The 18,626-nt window shown below is 56.1% G+C and overlaps 1 protein-coding gene across 2 annotated transcripts in view; it reads left to right on the forward strand.

Moving 5' to 3' along the window:
• CYTH4 (cytohesin 4) overlaps window positions 1–13,838 on the forward strand; it is a 23,841-nt gene extending 10,003 nt beyond the window's left edge. For both annotated transcript variants that reach the window (XM_075008640.1, XM_075008630.1), the window contains 10 exons: window positions 398–464; window positions 2,017–2,135; window positions 2,690–2,770; window positions 3,740–3,852; window positions 4,617–4,765; window positions 8,346–8,457; window positions 8,798–8,874; window positions 9,250–9,321; window positions 11,902–12,056; window positions 12,621–13,838. In XM_075008640.1, coding sequence (XP_074864741.1) covers window positions 398–464; window positions 2,017–2,135; window positions 2,690–2,770; window positions 3,740–3,852; window positions 4,617–4,765; window positions 8,346–8,457; window positions 8,798–8,874; window positions 9,250–9,321; window positions 11,902–12,056; window positions 12,621–12,693 — 1,018 coding nt within the window. In that variant the 3' untranslated portion in view covers window positions 12,694–13,838. The remainder of the gene's footprint in view (window positions 1–397; window positions 465–2,016; window positions 2,136–2,689; window positions 2,771–3,739; window positions 3,853–4,616; window positions 4,766–8,345; window positions 8,458–8,797; window positions 8,875–9,249; window positions 9,322–11,901; window positions 12,057–12,620) is intronic.
• The last annotated feature ends 4,788 nt before the right edge of the window (window positions 13,839–18,626 follow it).

The raw sequence follows: 18,626 nt of genomic DNA on the forward strand, positions 1-18,626 counted from the left end.
CTGGTTTAATGCCCTCACTGGAGCCTTTCCATTGACATCATTGGACTTTGGCTCACAACCCCGGAGAGAGGAATCTTTCCAGACACAGGGGCATGACGGGGGCAGCTTGCTTGCACTCTCCCCTCTCGTCAGATTTCTCTTCATCAGAGAGCAGTGAGTTCAGTAAAACACCAGCCCTTCAGAGATTCCTGGCCCCATGGGGGTGAGCACCCCCTGCCGTAGTATGGGCACAGGCAGGTGTGGGTGAGTGGATGCTCTTTGCAGCCCTGGAGCAAGCCAGAGCTGAGATCTGGGAACCCCTCTTGGGAACTCAGTCCCATCCTGCCCCACCCAGAGGGGAATACAGCTGGCAGCATCTCCTTGGGCCGTGCTTGATTCTCCACCTTTGCACTTTCAGCCAAATAATCCAGAAGGACAAAGATCTGTGCGTGGGCCGGAAGAAATTCAACATGGACCCCACAAAGGTAATGTGTGCTGTTCTGACTGCTCTTCTTGGCATCCCATTCGGAGCCTTCTTTCCTACAGATCCCATGTGAGCAACCTTCTTCCCAGACATTCATTCTGCCATGGGGGCAGGACCCTCCCAGGCAGGACGTAGGAACTGGCGATGGGGAGGGGGTAGGCTGGTTTCTCAGCCTGACCTGCTGCTGTCAGGCAATGTTCCATGCCATGATATCTTCTGAGAGCTCTGAGCAACGTGCCCCCCTCACACACACACACCTGACTTACTGGGCTGGCACGTATCAGTCAATGCACCCCCGAAGCTGAAGAGAAACAGAAGGAGGAAAGCCAGGGTCAGATTTCATCCAACCACTAATGGAAAAGAAGCCTGTGTCTGGAGAGCCCTGGGCTCAGGTTCTCTCACCCCTGTCAGCTAAGGTTTGATGCTGATTCCTCTCAAACCTATTCCTGGGTTGCCAGGGCGGGGAAGGAACTCACCTGACAAGATGTGAGGCTTTCTCGCATTCCATGCAGGCCAAGCCAGGCCACTGACCTGGGAATGAGAGCCCAAGACTGGGACTCAGAGCCAGCCCAGCAGCGCTCACCCAGTGGATGCTATAGTCAACTGGAGAGCAGGCGGATGCTATAGTCAATTGGAGAGCAGGGCTCTGAAGGTGCCCGCGCTTGCCTTGCCCTCCGACCAGGCCTGCTTGGACTGCAAAGCAAGTCTGGGTCTCCGCTGTGCTGGATAACTCCCCTCTCCCTGCCCCCCGTGTGAGCTGCACCCTGACCCCCCCTGCAGAAGGCCCAGAAGTGGGTGTAAAGGCGGAGGTGAATGTGACTAACGAGAAGAGACCGAAGGGCTGCTTTCCCTTCCCTCCTCCTCTGCCGGACCACTCGGTCTGTGCGCTGCTGAGAAAACCAGAAGCTGCACCAGATGCATCCACCACCCATCCCCCGCCCGCCCCACCATTGTTCTAACCACAGCAACCGTCTCATAGGCTCCGGCTCATCTGTCGCGGCTCTGACCAACTTTCCATCAGGCCTCCGCCCCTCCCTGCCGGGATGCAAAAGATGACCTGGCAGCTGAGCTGGTGCTAAGCAGGCTCCCCAATTGCTCAGGCCTCCCGGCAGCTCCCTGAGGCCACCGAGGCCCTTTTTATTAGGTTTTGTGTGTGGAGGAAACATTCTGCTTAGGGTCCCATAGGGACCAGCACAACCTCTGTAACTGTTGGCAGGTTCCACCACAGGGCAGAGCTCAGCCTTGCTGGCAGCCACTCCTGAGCCCCAGCAGCCTGGCCCTTGGACTCCCACCTGGCCAGCCGGTCCCTTGCAGTCACCTGGGTGGAAGACGAGGGCAGAGATTCAGACAGCCATTCTGGCTGGGCACTCGCCACTCCCGAGCCGGGGTCAGGGGAGGGAGTAGCTGGGGTCCCACGCAGAACTGGACTTGGGAGGGAGCCTGCAGAGCTGGGGAAATATGATGTCCAGAGGAGCTTGGGCTGGGCACCCATTAAACTGCCCTTCCGTAGCCCCCCAAAAGCACCTCACTCATAGCCTACGCTCTTCCCCCAGGGGATCCAGTACTTGACTGAGCACAAAGTGCTGTCCTCAGACTTGCAAGAGATCGCCAGGTTCCTCTACAAGGGGGAGGGCCTGAACAAGACAGCCATCGGGGATTACCTGGGGGAGAGGTGAGTCTCTTACGCCTTGTCTACGGTGGGGCGCAGGCCCCCTAGCAGCCCGGCAGAGCTGCTGCTTGCACCCGGCGGAACTCAGCCCTGCCTGAAAGGGAAGTAAGCCAGGGATGCAGCTCAGCTATGGGCGGCTTACTCAGTAGCCCAAGGGGAAAGCCCTGGGGCAGCTGCTCGGGTTGGGGATGGCTGAACCCCCAGTGCTTTTTTTAAGTAAAATCTCTTTGTTCCAGAGCCTTAAATGCCCCGTCAGGGGTTGAATGCACAACCCTAGGTTTAGCAGGCCCATGCACAAAGCACTGAGCTCCCCCTTCCCGTGCAAGGCACGGCTGTAACAATGTTGACGGCCCTGCTCTGGTGTCTTTTTGCCGGGCGGGGGATGGGTGGGGAGCTGAATTTTGAAAGCTGGGCGAGGGGGTGTGCAGAGATGCACCCAGGGGAATCGGAGCTCTGAGGCGTCTGCGCTGGGTCAGGTGGTAAAGCTGCGTCTTAAGGAACCCAGTCACAGTGTCCCTCACCCCCACCCTCACACTCTGCCCTGTTCCCTCTCCCAGGAACCCAAGGACCCTGCAGATCCTTCAGGCCTTTGTGGAATGCCACCCGTTCGCCAACCTCAACCTGGTGCAGGCGCTAAGGTGAGCGAGCAGCAGAGGGCCAGAGCCAGACTGGGCGCTCAGGCCTAGCTGCCAGCACAAGCCAACATATGCCAGAGGGGGCAGGACAAGGGATGCGGCTCAGAACAGGAACCAGGTTTCCCTAGCATACGTCTGGGAAGATCCTTGCCCCTGTTTTCATCCACGGGTGTCTGACTGTACCAATACAGGGCGGCCCGTTTCCTGGGGTGCTGTCCTGATGCTGTGTGGTGCATTAGGGATGTGACCCCCCATTTCCCTGGGGGCATCTTGCTGCAGTCCCCTGTATTAGGGGAGCATCACCGGTCTATCATAGGAAGGTATCCTACTCCTTCTTATGTTGGCCCCCCTGAATCCTCCTGAGGTGTCCCAGCATGCTCTGGTGTGCGGAGGGAGGGGCTGCTGTTTCCAAGGGAGGTCACAGCGGTGGTGTCCATGTACTGTGGGAGAGGGACCCTCCACCATTTAAAGGGAGTTTCACTGAGCTCTCACCTTGCCCATGAGGGCTTCCTGTTAGGCTGTTGTGCACCAGCTCAGAGGGAACCTGTGTGCCGGGTGGAGCCTCATGTGAGGTGGGGCCCCCGCAGTGGGGAGAGACCCTGCACATTGGAGCTGGCGCCCCGTCCTGCTCCCTGGTTTGGGGGAAGGGCCCCGTTTCTTTGGGACAGTGTCCAGTTGTCGCCCTAGTTGCTGGGGGAAGGGTTCCCTGTTTCCCAGGCTGTTGGTCTCAGTGGGTGCTGAGCGGAAAGCATCTGCGCCCCAGGCTGTGTCTCATCACACTCATTGTGGAAAACAGGGGCCCTTAGTTCACACAACAGCGTCCTGCTGCCTCCCGTGTGTTGAGGGAGGACTCGCACACCCAGGGGAGAAAGGCGGGCGTCCGTGTGCCCTCAGGGCATGGAGAAGGGGGCACGTCTCCAGGAGCCTGCCTGGCCATTTTGTGATTGGCCCACGGGCCCGGTGTCCTTGCAGGCAGTTCCTGTGGAGCTTCCGGCTGCCCGGGGAGGCCCAGAAGATTGATCGGATGATGGAGGCCTTCGCCAACTGGTACTGCCAGTGCAACCCAGGCGTCTTCCAGTCGACAGGTAGCTCCCGTAACAAAAGAACGAGGGGTCAGCTCATGAAATGACTGGGTAGCACATTTAAAGATAACAAAAGGAAGGTTTTCTTCAGGCAGCGCACGGTGGGCCTGCAGAACGTCCTGCCAGAGGAGGTTGTGGAGACCAGGACTTTAACAGGGCTCAAAAAGCACTAGATAAATGCATGGAGGTTAGGTCCATCAGTGGCTATGAACCAGGACGGGTGGGAACGGTGTCCCTCGCCTCTGCTTGTCTGAGGCTGGGCATGGCTGACAGGTGAGGGATCGCTGTGGTGACTACCTGTTTGGTTAATTCCCTCTGAGCACCTGGCGTTGGCCTCTGTCAGGAGACAGGATACTGGGCTAGATGGACCTTTGGTCTGACCCAGTGTGGTCATTCTGATGGTACTCCCTCCGCCTGGGCCTTGTGTCCCCCTGAAACTTACAGTGCTGGCCCTCTTCAGGCCCCGTGTGCTGGCCATCAGACCCCAGTGGGGTGAGCACCCTGCCCTGCTTTCTGAGGGCACCGTGAGATCCAAATCCTCTATACTGGGGACCAGAGGAGCAGGCCATCCAAGGGCCATTAACCAAGCTCAGGCGAGTGGGGACAGCCCCCTCCCACTGTGAGTGGGACCTTGCTGGAGCCCCAAAGGGAGTGGGGACATCTCTGCCCCACCCCACCCCCACTTCCCCAAGAAGCCTTGGGGAGTCAGGAGTGGCGATGCTGCCAGACACACACACATCCCTGGGCACTCTCTTGCTCGCCGGCAGATACGTGCTACGTGCTGTCCTTCTCTGTCATCATGCTGAACACCAGCCTGCACAACCCCAATGTGAAGGATAAGCCCCCCTTCGAGAGGTTCATGGCCATGAACCGCGGCATCAACAATGGAGGGGACCTACCCGAAGAGCTCCTGCGGGTAAGTGCTCCTGCCTTCGGCCTGGCCTGCTCCTGGGCTCTGATCTGGGAGAAATACCCCACCCAGCCAAAGGAATACCCCTCCTTGGGTGTGCTGGCTCCCATCTCTGCATGGTCCCTTCCCCAAGAGAGGGAGAGTCCATGGATTCCTCCCTCCTCATTGGCTCTGGGAGCACAAAGGTGTGTTGCCCAGGTGATGACAAGGGAGGGATGAGTGGATTGTACCATGCTTGGGGGGACAGGGTGCTGCAGAAGGGGGCATGGGTTTCTGGAAGGTGAGAGAATGTGCCATGGCTGCGGGAGAGGGAGGGTGCATTTGAGAGAGCCTGCCGGTGAGGCCTTGTTGGCCAGTGTGTGCCACAGAACGATGATGATGATGATGATGATGCCAACATGGTGGTTCAATTTCTGAGCCCCTTACTCACTCTGGTTAGCACCCAGGAACGTCCCCTCTGGCTCCCAGGCTCTACTCGCAGGGTAAGGTGCTGACATGAATAAAGGCCATAGAGTCTGGCTCTATGATTGCAATGTGTCGGGGTGCCAGAACGAGGGTGGGGATGGGGCAGGCCCATGGCCCCATCAGTTTTAAAAGTGCCCTTGCCCTTTTTTCCTACCTTGAGGGTGAGCAGTGGGAGGAGGGGCAAGGCCTCTGGAGAAAGCCCTCAAGGGAAGAGGTGGAGTGGGGCTGGGAACAAGTAGTGCACAAGTGGGACCTTAGGGGAGATACTGAATGGGTCAGGGCTTGGGGTGGAGCAGGGGAGGATGAGGAGTGGGCCGTGGGGGGCAGAATGGAGGCAGGTGGGAGGGGAACAGGTGTCTCCCCCACTTCTGAGGAGCTTCCAGCACTCCTCCAGTGTGTCCTCACTTGGTCAAGGAAGGACTTTGATGTCTCTTTCTGCACATTGTGCTATTTGTACACCTTGGGGTCATGGGTTTCTCTGACCCTGAATGGCCTTGTGCCCTGGCCCCAACCCCAGAAAGCCCAAAGGGGTTTATTTGACTTGTGAATTCCTGTATTACCACTGCTCCCACTCACGAGGCCTCCCTCTTCTGAAGACCCTGGTGGCACCTCCTGCAAGTTCCCCCTTGGGCTGGCTTGGCAGTGTCAGTCCCCAGAAGGGGAGCCGTGGTTACAAGAAAGAGTTGTGAGGCTTGGGCAATGTACGGCCTTAACGACTAGATTTCCAAAAGAGCAGAGCCGCTCGGGGAGCCTTGTGCCGGGGCCTAAGTGGGGGTAGCGCTCTTTCGAACATCTGGCCCCAAAGGGAGACCGAATGCTGGCCTGCCTCAGCAGCTGTGCCTCCGTGTGAATCAATGTGTGCGCCCCTCGCTGCTCCCAGGCAGTTCTCATAGCTGTGGAGACCAGTGGCGGACCACATGGCTGAGCCTCAGGGAAGCAGCATGACAGCTCTTCCCTTCTCACCCCATTTCCTAGGGAGGAAGGGCTAGTGTTTCCAGCTCGGCTTCAGCCGGCGGAGAGGGGTCCTGGACACTGCTGCTATTGGGACTCCTTCTCAGGGTGCCCAGGGCTCAGCTCTGTGAGCGTGTCATCTCCCTGTCCAGCTCACTGGAAATCTGAACCTTCTCTTGCCACTGGCATTCAGTGAACCCCTTCTCACCCCCCTGGAAAAGTGCTTCTCTCGCATCCAGCTTCCCTCCCTGGCTGGATACCCATAGAAATACCAAGTCAGCTGCCTCGGAAGAGACAGAATCCACACCAGCCTGCTGGCTCACTGAGGTCACACGCTTTACCTTAATACACTGCCCTGAGGTGGGTTAGAACAGGGGTCAGCAACCTTTCCAAGGCAGAGTGCTGAAATTTGACCTTTTGACCTCTATGTATGGTCCGAGCGCCAATGATACTTTTTAAAGTCACTAGCAGTCCTACTTATAACAGCTTCATTCATAAAGAAATGAAGATGCAGAGCTTTACCGTGTAGGTGGTGGTTGGCAGCATTAGCTGGTCTTTTGTTAAGCCACAGGCTTGGAGCAAGTTCGCGGCTGCTTGAGGGAGGAGGGGCAGGGTGAGCTCCCGCCTCGTGTGCGGATGAAAATCTGCTCGCGTGCCACTCTTGGCACCTGTGCTGGGGGCTGCTGATCCCTGGTTTAGAGTAAAACCAAGCCTAAGAGTCTGAAGACAGAACAAAGATTTAAAGGATCCTCCTAAGCAAGAGGAAAAGAGATGGCAACAAGCACAAAAACCACACCTTTTCTAGAGAGTCAAACTTCACGTTACCTTCGCCTGAGCAGCTTTCCCACATCCATCACACTATCAGCATCCACAGCCCCTCAGAGTCACAGGGCCCTGCCCCCTTGATCCCCTCAGTGAGGGGTAACGAAGGCATCCCCTTGCTAGTTTTTGCAAGCCTGGAAAACCTTTGGAATGTATTCTCTGAAGAGTAAGCCCTCTCCTCAGCAGCTCCCTCTTTGGAGTGCAAGTCACAAACCTGTTCGTCGTCCTCTGATCAATTTGCCTTCTTGATTGGCTTGAGCACCTGGGCTGCCAATACCCTTCCCTTGCCCTTTGTGTGTGATCGAGCAATGCTGTTGTCTCAGAGCTTGATCCAGGCTGACAGGTTAAAGCCGCATTGCTTTGTCCAAGGCTGGCTTCTGTATCAACGGCCTCCACAACGTGCTGTAAGAACATACTGCCTGCCTCCAGCTGCAAGTCTTTATACGCTGCCCATGTAGAGGTCTGGCACTGTGAGCTTCATGATCAGAGTGGCGCCGGTTTTCATATGATACCTTACAAGAGAGGCGTTAGCTAAATATACAGATAACAGGGTGTTGAGTGTAGTGAGTTTGTCAGGCCTGCAGGGGTTTATAGTTACAGAGCTGGGCATGCTTTGCTGGTTAGCATCAGGAGGCCCTTACACGCCAGAGATGATTTGGTAGTCAGAACCCTGCGTCAACTGTATTCTGCTCATGAAACTCACCCCAGCCGCAGCTCTAGCTTTGTTACGCACTTCTCCCCTCCTCCCTCAGTGTGATGGGCTCAGATTTCTGGCATCACGTCACGTCCTCAGGCTGGTTCAGAGGAAATTGCAGGAACCTTTTGGCCAGAACCTTGCACAATAAACGACGTCAAATCCCAGGAGTACAATGCAGTCCCTGTATAGGATGAGATGCTGGATTCCCGCCACAGCTGCGCAATGTGCTGCTGGGTGCTCCTGTGTGGGTCTGTCTGCTTCCCTCTGCACCTGGGGGTCTCTGTTCAAAACAGCCACTGTCCATGTGTGTGCGTGTGTGCGTGTGTGTGTGTGTCCACGCACCCAGTCGTTCTCTTACAGGAATGTTCTGCGTGGGTGAGATATACAAGTGTCTGCTCCTATGCACCTGACTGTTCACTTGCAGGAGTGTTCCCTGTGTGTGTGGGTGAGAGAGAGAGACTAGGGCCTACTTAAGGGACGCACACCACTCCCATTTTGTCCCTGTGAGATGAACACTGAGGGACGCCACATGGTCATCAACCCCTGGCCACCTGCACATAGAGAATGTCAGTGCGATAACTCCGGTGTGCCCCCTCCCCCCCATGCTGGATGAAGCTTTTTCATTTCTCTCTCCCTCTTTCTGTATGGCAGAATCTGTTTGAGAGCATCAAGAACGAGCCCTTTTCCATCCCGGAGGACGATGGGAATGACCTCACACACACTTTCTTCAACCCCAGCCGTGAGGGCTGGCTCCTGAAACTGGGTGCGCATCCCTGTCCTGTGCAAATCTCCCCTCGCGTTTCCTAGGCAGCAGTGTGGAGGTCTGCGGTGGCAGCTCTTCCTTCTGCTGCTGCGGGTGGAGCCTGACCTCTGGTGTTCAAACCTACCAGCGGTTTTCTAGCCAGCCCACTCCTGCACCTGCCAAAGCCTGGGAGCTCAGAAAACTCAGCTCTCCCCCCTCCGCACCCCCGTTCTGAGCAGTGCCGGCTCCCTGTGTGCATTGAGCATGGGCTGGGAAGGGGGTGTTATCCTGGGGGGTGATTAATTAGAGTGGGGAGGGGGACTGTCAGGGGCTGATACATTTTGGGTCTTGCTGTCCCTAGGAGGCCGGGTGAAGACCTGGAAGCGACGCTGGTTCATTCTGACTGACAACTGCCTGTACTACTTTGAATACACCACAGTAAGGGCCGCACTCTGGTTAGGCAAATCTCTGCCTGGGGGCTGTATTTTCCGGGGGTAATGAGGGATGGGGATACACCCACCCCCTCTGCGATGCCCAGGCTGAGGTCCCACTGAGCCCAGGCCTTCCCACCTCCACAAGGCTGCCATGCCAGACTGACTAGAAACAATCACGTGGTACCATCCATCAGGCAGAACTTGGGCCAGCTATACCCATGGGCACCAAGCGCCCTGTTAATTTGCCAGTGCGCTTCTATCAGGGGCCTGCTCTGCCCTCATTCTTGGCGAGGAGTACAGCAATGCGGTGGGGAACAACACTTTGGCCCAAGCACGGGGAGCACATAAGACACTCATCTGTCTTTTCATTGGCTTCCAGGATAAAGAACCTCTGGGGATCATCCCCCTGGAGAATCTCTCGGTTCAGAAGGTGGACGATCCCAAAAAGCCAGTAAGTCTCTCCTGTTTGGTACTGTGACAAGCTATGTCATCCGAGATGCTGGCCGATTGGTTCTGCCAGGCAGCACTCGGCTGCCTTCGGCGCCAGAATGTGAATGGCCCCACGCTGGGACCCTTCCCCAGGCAGATCCTCCTCTTTAAAACTCCCGCAGAGTGCAGGGACAACGTGCTGGAGCCACAGCGGCAGGGACCAAGCCCTCCCTTTATCTCCCAGCCGGGGGCAGTGGCAGGATAACCTTCCCACACACCCGATCACTGCTGCTGTACTTCAGGTCTACCTGGGATGGGCTGCTACGAAGGCTGGGAGGGGAAGATCAGTTCCCATAATCAACTCAGGCTCTCTGCTGAGTTTGTCAGCACGGTTGCAGTTTTCATTACATTGCTATCACCCAGGCGTAAGACCCTGGAAGTCAATGACCCTTTATCCCAGTTAAACTGTTGGAAGACAAATATCAAGCCCTGTATGTTTGGATGGTCTGTTTGCAGCCCTGTCCCTCTCTGTAGATGCTCCTTGTACTCTGGAGCAGGGGCTGTGATTGCTTGATTGCTCAAGGCCCAGGGGCCGTGACTCCAGGCCAGAAGATTGTGGTTTGGATACAGCTGGGTGGAAAAATTCCAGTCAAGTTTATCATGGGAATTTGCCAGTCAGTTGAAATGGAAACATTCTGCAGTGATGGTTCCATTTGGACTGAGTTCCTCCAGAAACTGGGCAGCTTCTGAAACCTGCCTGGTATCCTAGCAGCTCACTCACCCTGGACCTCTGCAGCTCACTTGGCAGGCTGCTGGGGATCTCAGGTTTGCCAGGACTGCAGCTCCAGAACAGCCAGCCAGGCAGACTGGCTCTGAGTCAGGAACCCTGGGCTCTCCCTTTCAGGGACAATGCTGAAATGTGAGCAGTGGGGGAGGCACTTCTGAGTCTGACTGGAGCCTGGCTTTGCAATGTTGGAATCGTCCACAAAATGAAAGAACCTTTCTCTCCCCAGCTTTAGATGTGGTTCTTGCCTCAGGCGCGTGTGCCATGCCACAGCCTGCTGCTTTGAAGGGTGTGTATAAACTGCCCATCAAGAAGTTTAGGCCTGGAATTAGACAAAGGTGTCTAACCACTGGAGGAGTGAAGTTCTGGAGCAGCTTCTCCAGGGAAGCAGTGGTGGCAGACTTGGCTTCTAGCCTGAGCTTGACAAGATTTTGGATGGGATGAGATGACTGGTCTACCTACAGTGGTGTGTGGCCTGGCTGTGGCTGCCAGCAGCAGCAACGTCCTATGTCTGGAGAAGGGGCACTCGATGGGAAGGGCTCTGAGTTACTGCAGAGGATTGTTTCCCAGTTATCTGCCTGGTGGGTCTTGCCCACCTGCTCAGGGTCCAGCTTACGGCCATGCCTGGGGTTGGGAAGTAATTTTCCCCTAGGGCAGATTGACAGAAAGCCGGGGATGGGGGGAGGGGGGTGGAGGGACACTTCCTTCTGCAGCCCAGGGCGCACGCCACTAACATAAATGGTGGAGTCACTATCACTTAAAGCCCTTTTAAACCATGATATGAGGACTCCAGTAACTCAGCCAGAGGTCAGGGGCCTCTTTCAGGGGTGAGAGTCTGAGGCTGTGATGTGCAGGAGGTCAGATTTGATCACAAAGATCCTTTCTGGCCTTAAAGGCTGAGTAAGAAACAGTGCTGTGCAGTTTGAGAGGTTCCTCAGAAAGCTGGCTTCAAATGGCCGTCCATTCTGTCTTTTGCACACAGCCAGCGTGGGCTGCAGTACGGCAGGTGATGCTGTGCTGGTAGAGGTTCCCAGAAAACATTAGGCAGCACTCCAGTCTGACAGGCTGCGTGGGGGGGCAGGAGAAACCGCAGCATGTTCTCCAGTCTTGTCCCTTTTTCTCTCTCTCTTGGTAAAATGTGGTTTAGTGGCCGAGACAGCGCAGGAGTCACTGAGGGCAGAGGGGGGCTGCATTGACATGCAAAGCCTCTGACCTACTGGAACTGAATTCATCAGGGCTGTGATCCTTAGAGCGTGAAAGGCAAAATCAGGGCCATCCTTACCGATATGCAGAATTCCTGGAGCACCCAAAAAGGAGGGGCAATGAGGGGTCTGAGTGCCTGCCCACCCGCTGCCCTCTTCCAATCCCTGCGCTGTGACTCTGCTCTCTCTGGAGAGCATCTAGTTAATTTAAAAGTGCAGAAAATGGCCCGTGAAAGAGCCATTTGGGTGGTAATGAAATCATTTCACAGGCGTTTGCCAGCCCCAGCTATATACTGTCAGTCTCCGAATTTCCTGTGTTAGTCAACAGGGGCTTAGTTTAAAATTCACTTTAAAAATATTTCACTAGTGTGCTGCTGAAGAGTATAAAATCATGTCTCTAAAATATCATCATGGCCTCCTCCCCTGGCTGTTGTTAGTCCCAAGGACACTCGTTAATAGTATTGCGCTTGGCCCTGTAAATCCTGCAGACGGCCCTGGACAAAGTCCGGACCCCAGTTCTGGAACAGAAACTCCCACTGCCACATCTGCACACTCACTTAGTATGACCTCCCGAGCAGGACCCCTGGAACTTACTGCCTGACCCTCTCCCCTGCAGAACTGCTTTGAGCTCTTCAATCCCAAGTGCAAGGGGCAGAAGATCAAAGCCTGCAAGACGGACGGGGATGGGAAGGTGGTGGAAGGCAAACACCAATCCTACAAGATCTCGGCAGCCACGCCAGAGGAGCGCGACCTGTGGATTGAGGCCATACAGTAAGGGGGGAGATGGCTCCCGCTAGCAGGGTGAAACGGGGTGGTGTGGGCTCAGGTCCAGGGAGACGTGGCACGAGCAGAGGCCAGAGCTGCCTGTGGTGCACTGGTGGACAGAGACGCAAATACAATGCTGAGCCACCATGTAAAGTGGGGGTGGGGGCACTCACCTTGCTTCTCTGGGGCACTTGGGCAGCAGCTATTTTAACTGCCAGGAAACAGAGGGGCATAGGCCCCAGGGACTTGAAACCAGGGGGCTCTTTGTGAGGGAGGTAAATGTTGACACTCTAGCACCTGCTGGCATCCCTGGCCCCCTCATCTGTCCATGCCTATGGTTCCAGTGGCTGAGCCCTCTTGGGCCTGGAGGTCCTTGCAGAGAACCTGCAGGCTCCTCTGGTGGCCTGCAAGGCCTGGATCTCCCGTGGTTGTAGGCACTGGGTGCTGCTGAGGAGCCTGCCGATCTCCTGTGCTGGGGAAGGGTCCATTGTCTCTGGGCTCAGAGAGACCCAGAGGTTTTCCATGTCATTTCCCAGCCCTGAGTCTCTCTCTCACTCTTCGTCTGTCAAGGACCAGCATCACCCAGGATCCCTTCTATGACCTGGTTTCAGCCCGGAAGAAGAAGATCGCCAGCAAAAACTGAGTTGGCTGCTGTCCTGCTAGCTTATGCCCAGATGGTCTTTAGTCAACGGGTCATACCCTCCCATGCTGGGCTCCAGCAGTGAAGGATGCTCGGGGCCCATTGCCTTCTCCTACCTCCTGACTGGTGAGAAGACAACTGACAGGCTCCATTTGGCTCCTTCTGTTCGAGTCCAGGAGCTCAGCTCTGAAGGGGAGGAGGCTGATGCAGATCTGCAGGCTACGGCTACGAGCACAGCCTCTCCCACTCTCGAACTCACAGCGGCACTATGACAAGATGTAGCCACGTGTACACTGCTCCCTGATCTTCTCACATTGGACAGGCTGCAGGGGTCTCAGGCCCCCAACCTCGGACAGGACAGTCCTGCGTAAGGCTGATTTCTCAGCCACCTTCCCCAGACACTGAGCTGGGCAGTGGGCTATGGCATCTTCTGGGGGAATCCCAGGAAGGTTTCCTCTCCCCAGAACTGTCCAGGCCAGCAGCTGACTTGAAGAACTGGGTACTGTCTTCTGTACAAGTAAACCTGAGAAGTTAGAGGCCGGGATCATGGAGAGGTCATCACAGGAGTAAAGAACCCCCATGGGAAATCAGCACCTGAGGGACATGACCCCATGCACTGAGGAACCCTCTCTGTCCCATGCCATTCCAGGGTCCCCCACCCTGGGCCCCCACAGACAACAGAGTTAGTTTGGAATCCCCTGGTTATATGTTGATAATGGGTTGTGGGAAGCCAAGGGGGCATGGTGGGACCAAGGAGAAATGGTGTGTGCTGGTACTGTACCATTCGGCCAGGGTAACAGCGTTGGTTTTCTGTCTCCCATGTCTCTCCAGGCCTGGCAAGCAGGCCTCTGTGAGGAGCTGAGATGCTGGAGAGAAGCCTTAATATTGGCTTTTGGTCTTGCTGGTTTTCTTGCAGACAGCAGCACTCCTAGGGGTTACTCAACTGCATTTTTTGGGGTGTGGGGGTGGGCACAGATCTCTGCCTCCCAGATGCCCCCAGCCAGAAGCGGGAGAGAAGGGACTGACCTACACATACTGTGCCCTGGTGTTTTGAACTCTGATCTCTTGTGTAAAAAGCCCAGCCAAAGCACTGGGTGGAATGGTTATTAAAAGGGAAGGACTGCGCACCCAGGGCAATGGGCTGCCACCTGGCCTTCTTTCATATGCTGCGTGCCCAGCGCAATGATTCAGCACAGTGTCAGGACACGGAGAGGCGCTGAACTGCTGCGTGCAGGTGAGGGGTGAGGGTAGGAATGTGGTAACTAACAGGCAAGGAAAGAAGTTGCAAAGAGCCAGGGAGGACCATGATGCCCATTGAGGGAGGTCCACACAGCCGGGCAATGGTAGGTAGGTGGAGGAATTGCAGGCTGGACTCACATGCGCTCCTGGGCTAGGTGACCTAATAAGTCCTCTTCTGATTTCCTCTCTGCTCCTGAATCTTCCCCTGGCTCATACCAGCCCTCCTGGTTTCTAGTCTCTCCCTGGCTCCTGCCTGTGCCGCCTTCCTCCCCCTTTCCTCCTGCAGGGGGCTCTGTCCACAAGGAAATTTGCGGCAAGCCAAGCGCAGCCCGATTATTTATTTTGCCGTTGCACCAGGGACGGGGAATTAATTTCCAGAGGCAGGGCCGGGATCTCAGAGTCGAAGCACGCACTCGCCCACAAGAAGGAACGTGAAGGTTTTTGTCTGGTCGCTTTCATTAGCATGTCCAGGATTGAACCGCCAAGCCGCTCACACCCCTCTGAACCTGGAGGGGCTCCAGTGGGGGGTGGAAGGCTGGATCTTAGGGGGCTAGGGGGGAGGTTTAAGAGGGAGAGGGTTCGAATCTTGCCCTCAGCTGGCAGCCAGCTCCCCGGCCTTGCCTAGAAGCAGAGATTCTGGGGTTGTTTTCAGTCTCTGTGCTTACCACATTCCAATCCAGGGCCCACAGGGACCCCAGTCAGCATCTGCCCATCCTCCCAGAGCCATGGACCTAAAGTCTGTTCCAGGGGCACGAGAAACCGAGTGCAGGGCTCTTATCTCAGTCCTCCCTTGGTTAGCTCCTGCCATTCCTGTTGGGCTGCCCGTGCATGTCCAGAGCTAGATACCTCCAGAGCAGGGTTATTTCCTGGGGGTGGAGAGGCAACCAGGGCGTTGAGTGGGTAACAGTGTTCCCTGGAAGCTGAGCTCTTGTGTGGTTGATCAGGAGAGACTGTGATACTGCCCAGCTGATGAGCACAGCCCCCTCAGGTAGGTTTTGTTTCTGCTGGTGGTGGATGAAAAGAAAAGAGGGGGGATTGGTGGGTAACACACAAGGCGATAGGGCAGGAAGTGATTTGAGTCATCCAGCCAATTAATCCAGCGAGACAGGGATGGGGGTAGCAGGTTTCCCTTCGCCCGGGGGGGCTGAGAAGCGTAGGATGGGGCAGAGTTTGTCATCCTGCCAAGTACATGCGACCCACTGACAACACAAGCTGCACTAAGTTCACTAGACTGCCGTACTTGCTACCCGCACACCCTGCATGAGCACATGCCTACAGAGAGAACAGCCCAGCCCCTACACACACCCAACGGGCACAATTAGCAACACTGGCCCCCTGGGGTAGGCTGCCTCATGCTGGACATCCAAAAGATGAGTTCCCTGAACTTCAAATCAGCACACTGTTGGCACCTCCATCGCACAAACTCACTACGTGAATGAGTTATGTGGCTCCAACATCCCGGACACTGGCCATTCGCAGTGGCCACAAACACCCATTCTCCAGCATCTCACTGCTAGAAAGCACAGCACGCATGCGCGCACACATGCACGCACACACACACACACACACTCACCAATAGGTAGCAAATTTGACAGAAGGGTGGCTTGCAAAAGGGCTCCTCTCCCTCTCGCATCAGAGGCGGCGTGGGTGACGCACACGCAGCTGACACTTGTACCCCTCCCCTCAAGGACTCCTGCATGCAGCTGGTAATTTATTTTCATAACAAAGTGCCATTGACCTTGGTAAAAGGCCAGGAGGAGAAAAGCACAAAGCCAGGAAATATGGCGGCTCGCTGCCTCCAGTGCCTGGTTATCCGCTCCTCCTTGGAAGGCTAATACATTTTAAAATGCTTTCTAGAAATCATTTGCGAGCAAGAGAGGTGGAAGCTGGGAGAGGAGCCAGGGGCTTCAGGCAATTCAGCGCAGCGGGCGTGTATAACGCAAGGCACATAAAAAACAAAGCACAGAGTAGGGGGTGGGGATGCTAGACAAGTGGCTAGGCCCAGAACTTCAGTGCCAGCTCACAACGTCTTGGTTTCTCTGAAAAAGGGCAGACTGGGTCCTCAAGTCTAGCCGGGCCTGAACTTGGGGGTGGGGGTCAAACTCAGAACCACATTTAGTTCTGAAGTTTGTCATCGGGGCAGTGTTTCACCCATCCTAATGAGTTAATCGGTGCATTTCTCAGGTAGGTCAGTGTCCCTCACTGCAGTATCTCAGTGCTGTTGTAGCATATGAGCCCCTACAGGGTGGAAGCAGCACTGCTCAACTATGTGTCATACGCCCTACACTGCTGAAAAAAATAATTGAGGTGTCTCCTTTGGTGGCAGGGGGAGGGTGTTTTTGAGTAGGAAGAGCCACGTTTCATCCCTTCTGTCGCTGAGATGTTCTGAATGAGCACATTATTCAGTGCGGCCACAACGCCCAAGTCCTAGGCACCCACAGGTTGGTTAGCAACATGCCCTTGGTATACAGAGGAGTGGGTGGCAGCTGTAACTGTGTCCTTAGCCACCTGGTTAGACCCTCTGGGCCCCTCTCCTGACTGCGGGAAATACGACTATCCTACCTCGTTTGAGCTGGCTCCTTCGTTCGAAGGCTCCCTATGCATTTTACAGAGCTCACAGCAGAGCAGCCCGAGTTGGGAACAGGACAGCACGGGGGAAAGCTCTGACTGGGGCAGCGGTTGAGATGGTGTTCAGTCACACTGCTTTCCACCCACCCACTCCCACTCCTAAGGTCACTCTGTCCCAGTGGCTTGCCCCAATCCTAGGGCGTACCCGGTGAGCTCTGGCTGCCAGAGGGAGCCGTGCCCAGGTCCTAAGCAGACAGCGCTGTGACTGCCCACGCGGTCTCACAGTGACACCATAGCGAGGATCTAACTGGCCGTGCCGGGGATGTGCCGCAGTCGACTCCTGCCCTGCCACTTCCCATTCTCCCCCTGCCTACCGAGAAAGGCGAATTGGGGCTGTCGCAGACCAGAGGGACTCACACATCATTTCGTTCTCACTGGCCCAGATCATGCCCCGGGCGCTTCTCTTCCCACAGGATGCTGCCTGGGGCAGGCTGCACTCTGTGCATCGGGTGTTGTGCAGTGGTAGCGGCAGGGGAGCATGTGGGTCCTCACTAGCCATCCAGACCCCCATGGGGCCCTAGTTATCTGTGTTGCCTGCATGGCCAGAGATAGCAGCACAAGGCCTTCCTGGCGATGGGGCCTTCTGCTTAGCTCCTGGGGGCTGTGTCTTACCAGGGCATTGGGGTGCTGTACAAACCAGGAGAACTGGGCACAGGCGTAGTCCCCTCTGTGCAGGGAGAGGGCCACGTAGTCCTCTCTTCAACCTCCAGAGCCCCCCCCGCCACGCGCTCCTCTGGCCAAGGACTCCCTGCTGCTGCCCGCGGGCATTGCCTTTCTCCGCACACTAGCTCCCGCTGCCCAGCTGGGGGCAGCCACCAAGCCAGCAAGGTGGTCCCTGTCACAGCGCAGAAGGGAGCTGGGAGCTGACCCCTCCTGCGAGAGGAAGCAAGGGGGCCAGAAAACTGCCTGTTTCCACTCAGCTCTGTCTGCAGGCCTCAATCCACGCCGCTCGCTTTCAGCCTTCCAGGGGGCCCCAGCCAGGTGGGTCTCTGGCCTGTGGAGGCTCACGCCAACGGGGGGAACGGGGAGGCCAGATTCGCGAGAGGGCTGCTAAGCGCGGGGCAGAGGGGAGTCTGAGCACAGGTGTACATTGCAGAAAGGTGTGCGCCTGACCCCTGAGCAGGGCCCTCTGCAGTGTAGAGATATCCCAGCTGAGTTTGGCAAAGATAACGATCTATAGTCACGGCCCCGTTGCAGCCTGGGAGAGGGGAGATTCCTGGGAGGGGGCAGCTATTGAGACAGGCCTAGTCCTGGCAGGCAGCCTGGGGGCTATGCTGGGATAAGGAGCTGTGGGGTGAGAAGTGCCATGACAGTCTTTTCCTATAGGCTCCCAGCCCTCCTGCTCCTCCGCGCAAGCGAGACACTGCTGGCTGCTGTCTTTTCTCCCCGTGCGGGTCACAGACTTGTTGAGCTGGGTGACAAGGGAGTGCTTTCAGTCGCAATTATGTCTAATCAACTGTATGAATATTTATCTCTATGAAGTAAACTTGTCAGCTGCAGTCACAGCCCTGCCAGGCTGGCACCTCAGGCACAGCTCCCCCACATCCACTCTCCTTTGGGTAGCACGGGGCCTCTAAGGGGGAGGCGCCCAAGGAAAGTAACCAGTGTCCAATCGCCCACACACACGGATGCTTTGGGTGCTGGCTGATCCTTGCTGCACAATGGGGTGGGGAGGGGGTGTAAAAATGTCCAACGATGAGCTCTTCCGAAGGGTTCTCCTCTTCCGCCCTAGCTACTGGCCCCTCCAAAACAATCAGCTTTTGGGTCCTGCTGGGTCTCCTGCTTCTTTCTCTTTCCCTTGCCCTTTTCAGTCGCAAATGGGAAAGTGGGGGTGGGGGGAGAAGGGGATGAAGAGAAAAAAGGAAACAAGAAAAAGATCTGGGCCAAATGTTTGGTTTCCAGTGTCAAACCAGGTTCCGCATCTGAGTGTGTACAAAAATGGGGCGTTTTGTGTTGCGATTGCTTCAGGCAAACTAGCGGTTTTCCCATGAAATGCCCTTATTGTTTCTGGGCTAGCTGTTCCTGTCACTTCTCAGCCCTCCCCCCTCCCCAGAACTCTGCCGGCCCCC

This window comes from Carettochelys insculpta, chromosome 1 (genome assembly GCF_033958435.1).
Source record: "Carettochelys insculpta isolate YL-2023 chromosome 1, ASM3395843v1, whole genome shotgun sequence".
Taxonomy (NCBI): domain Eukaryota; kingdom Metazoa; phylum Chordata; order Testudines; family Carettochelyidae; genus Carettochelys; species Carettochelys insculpta.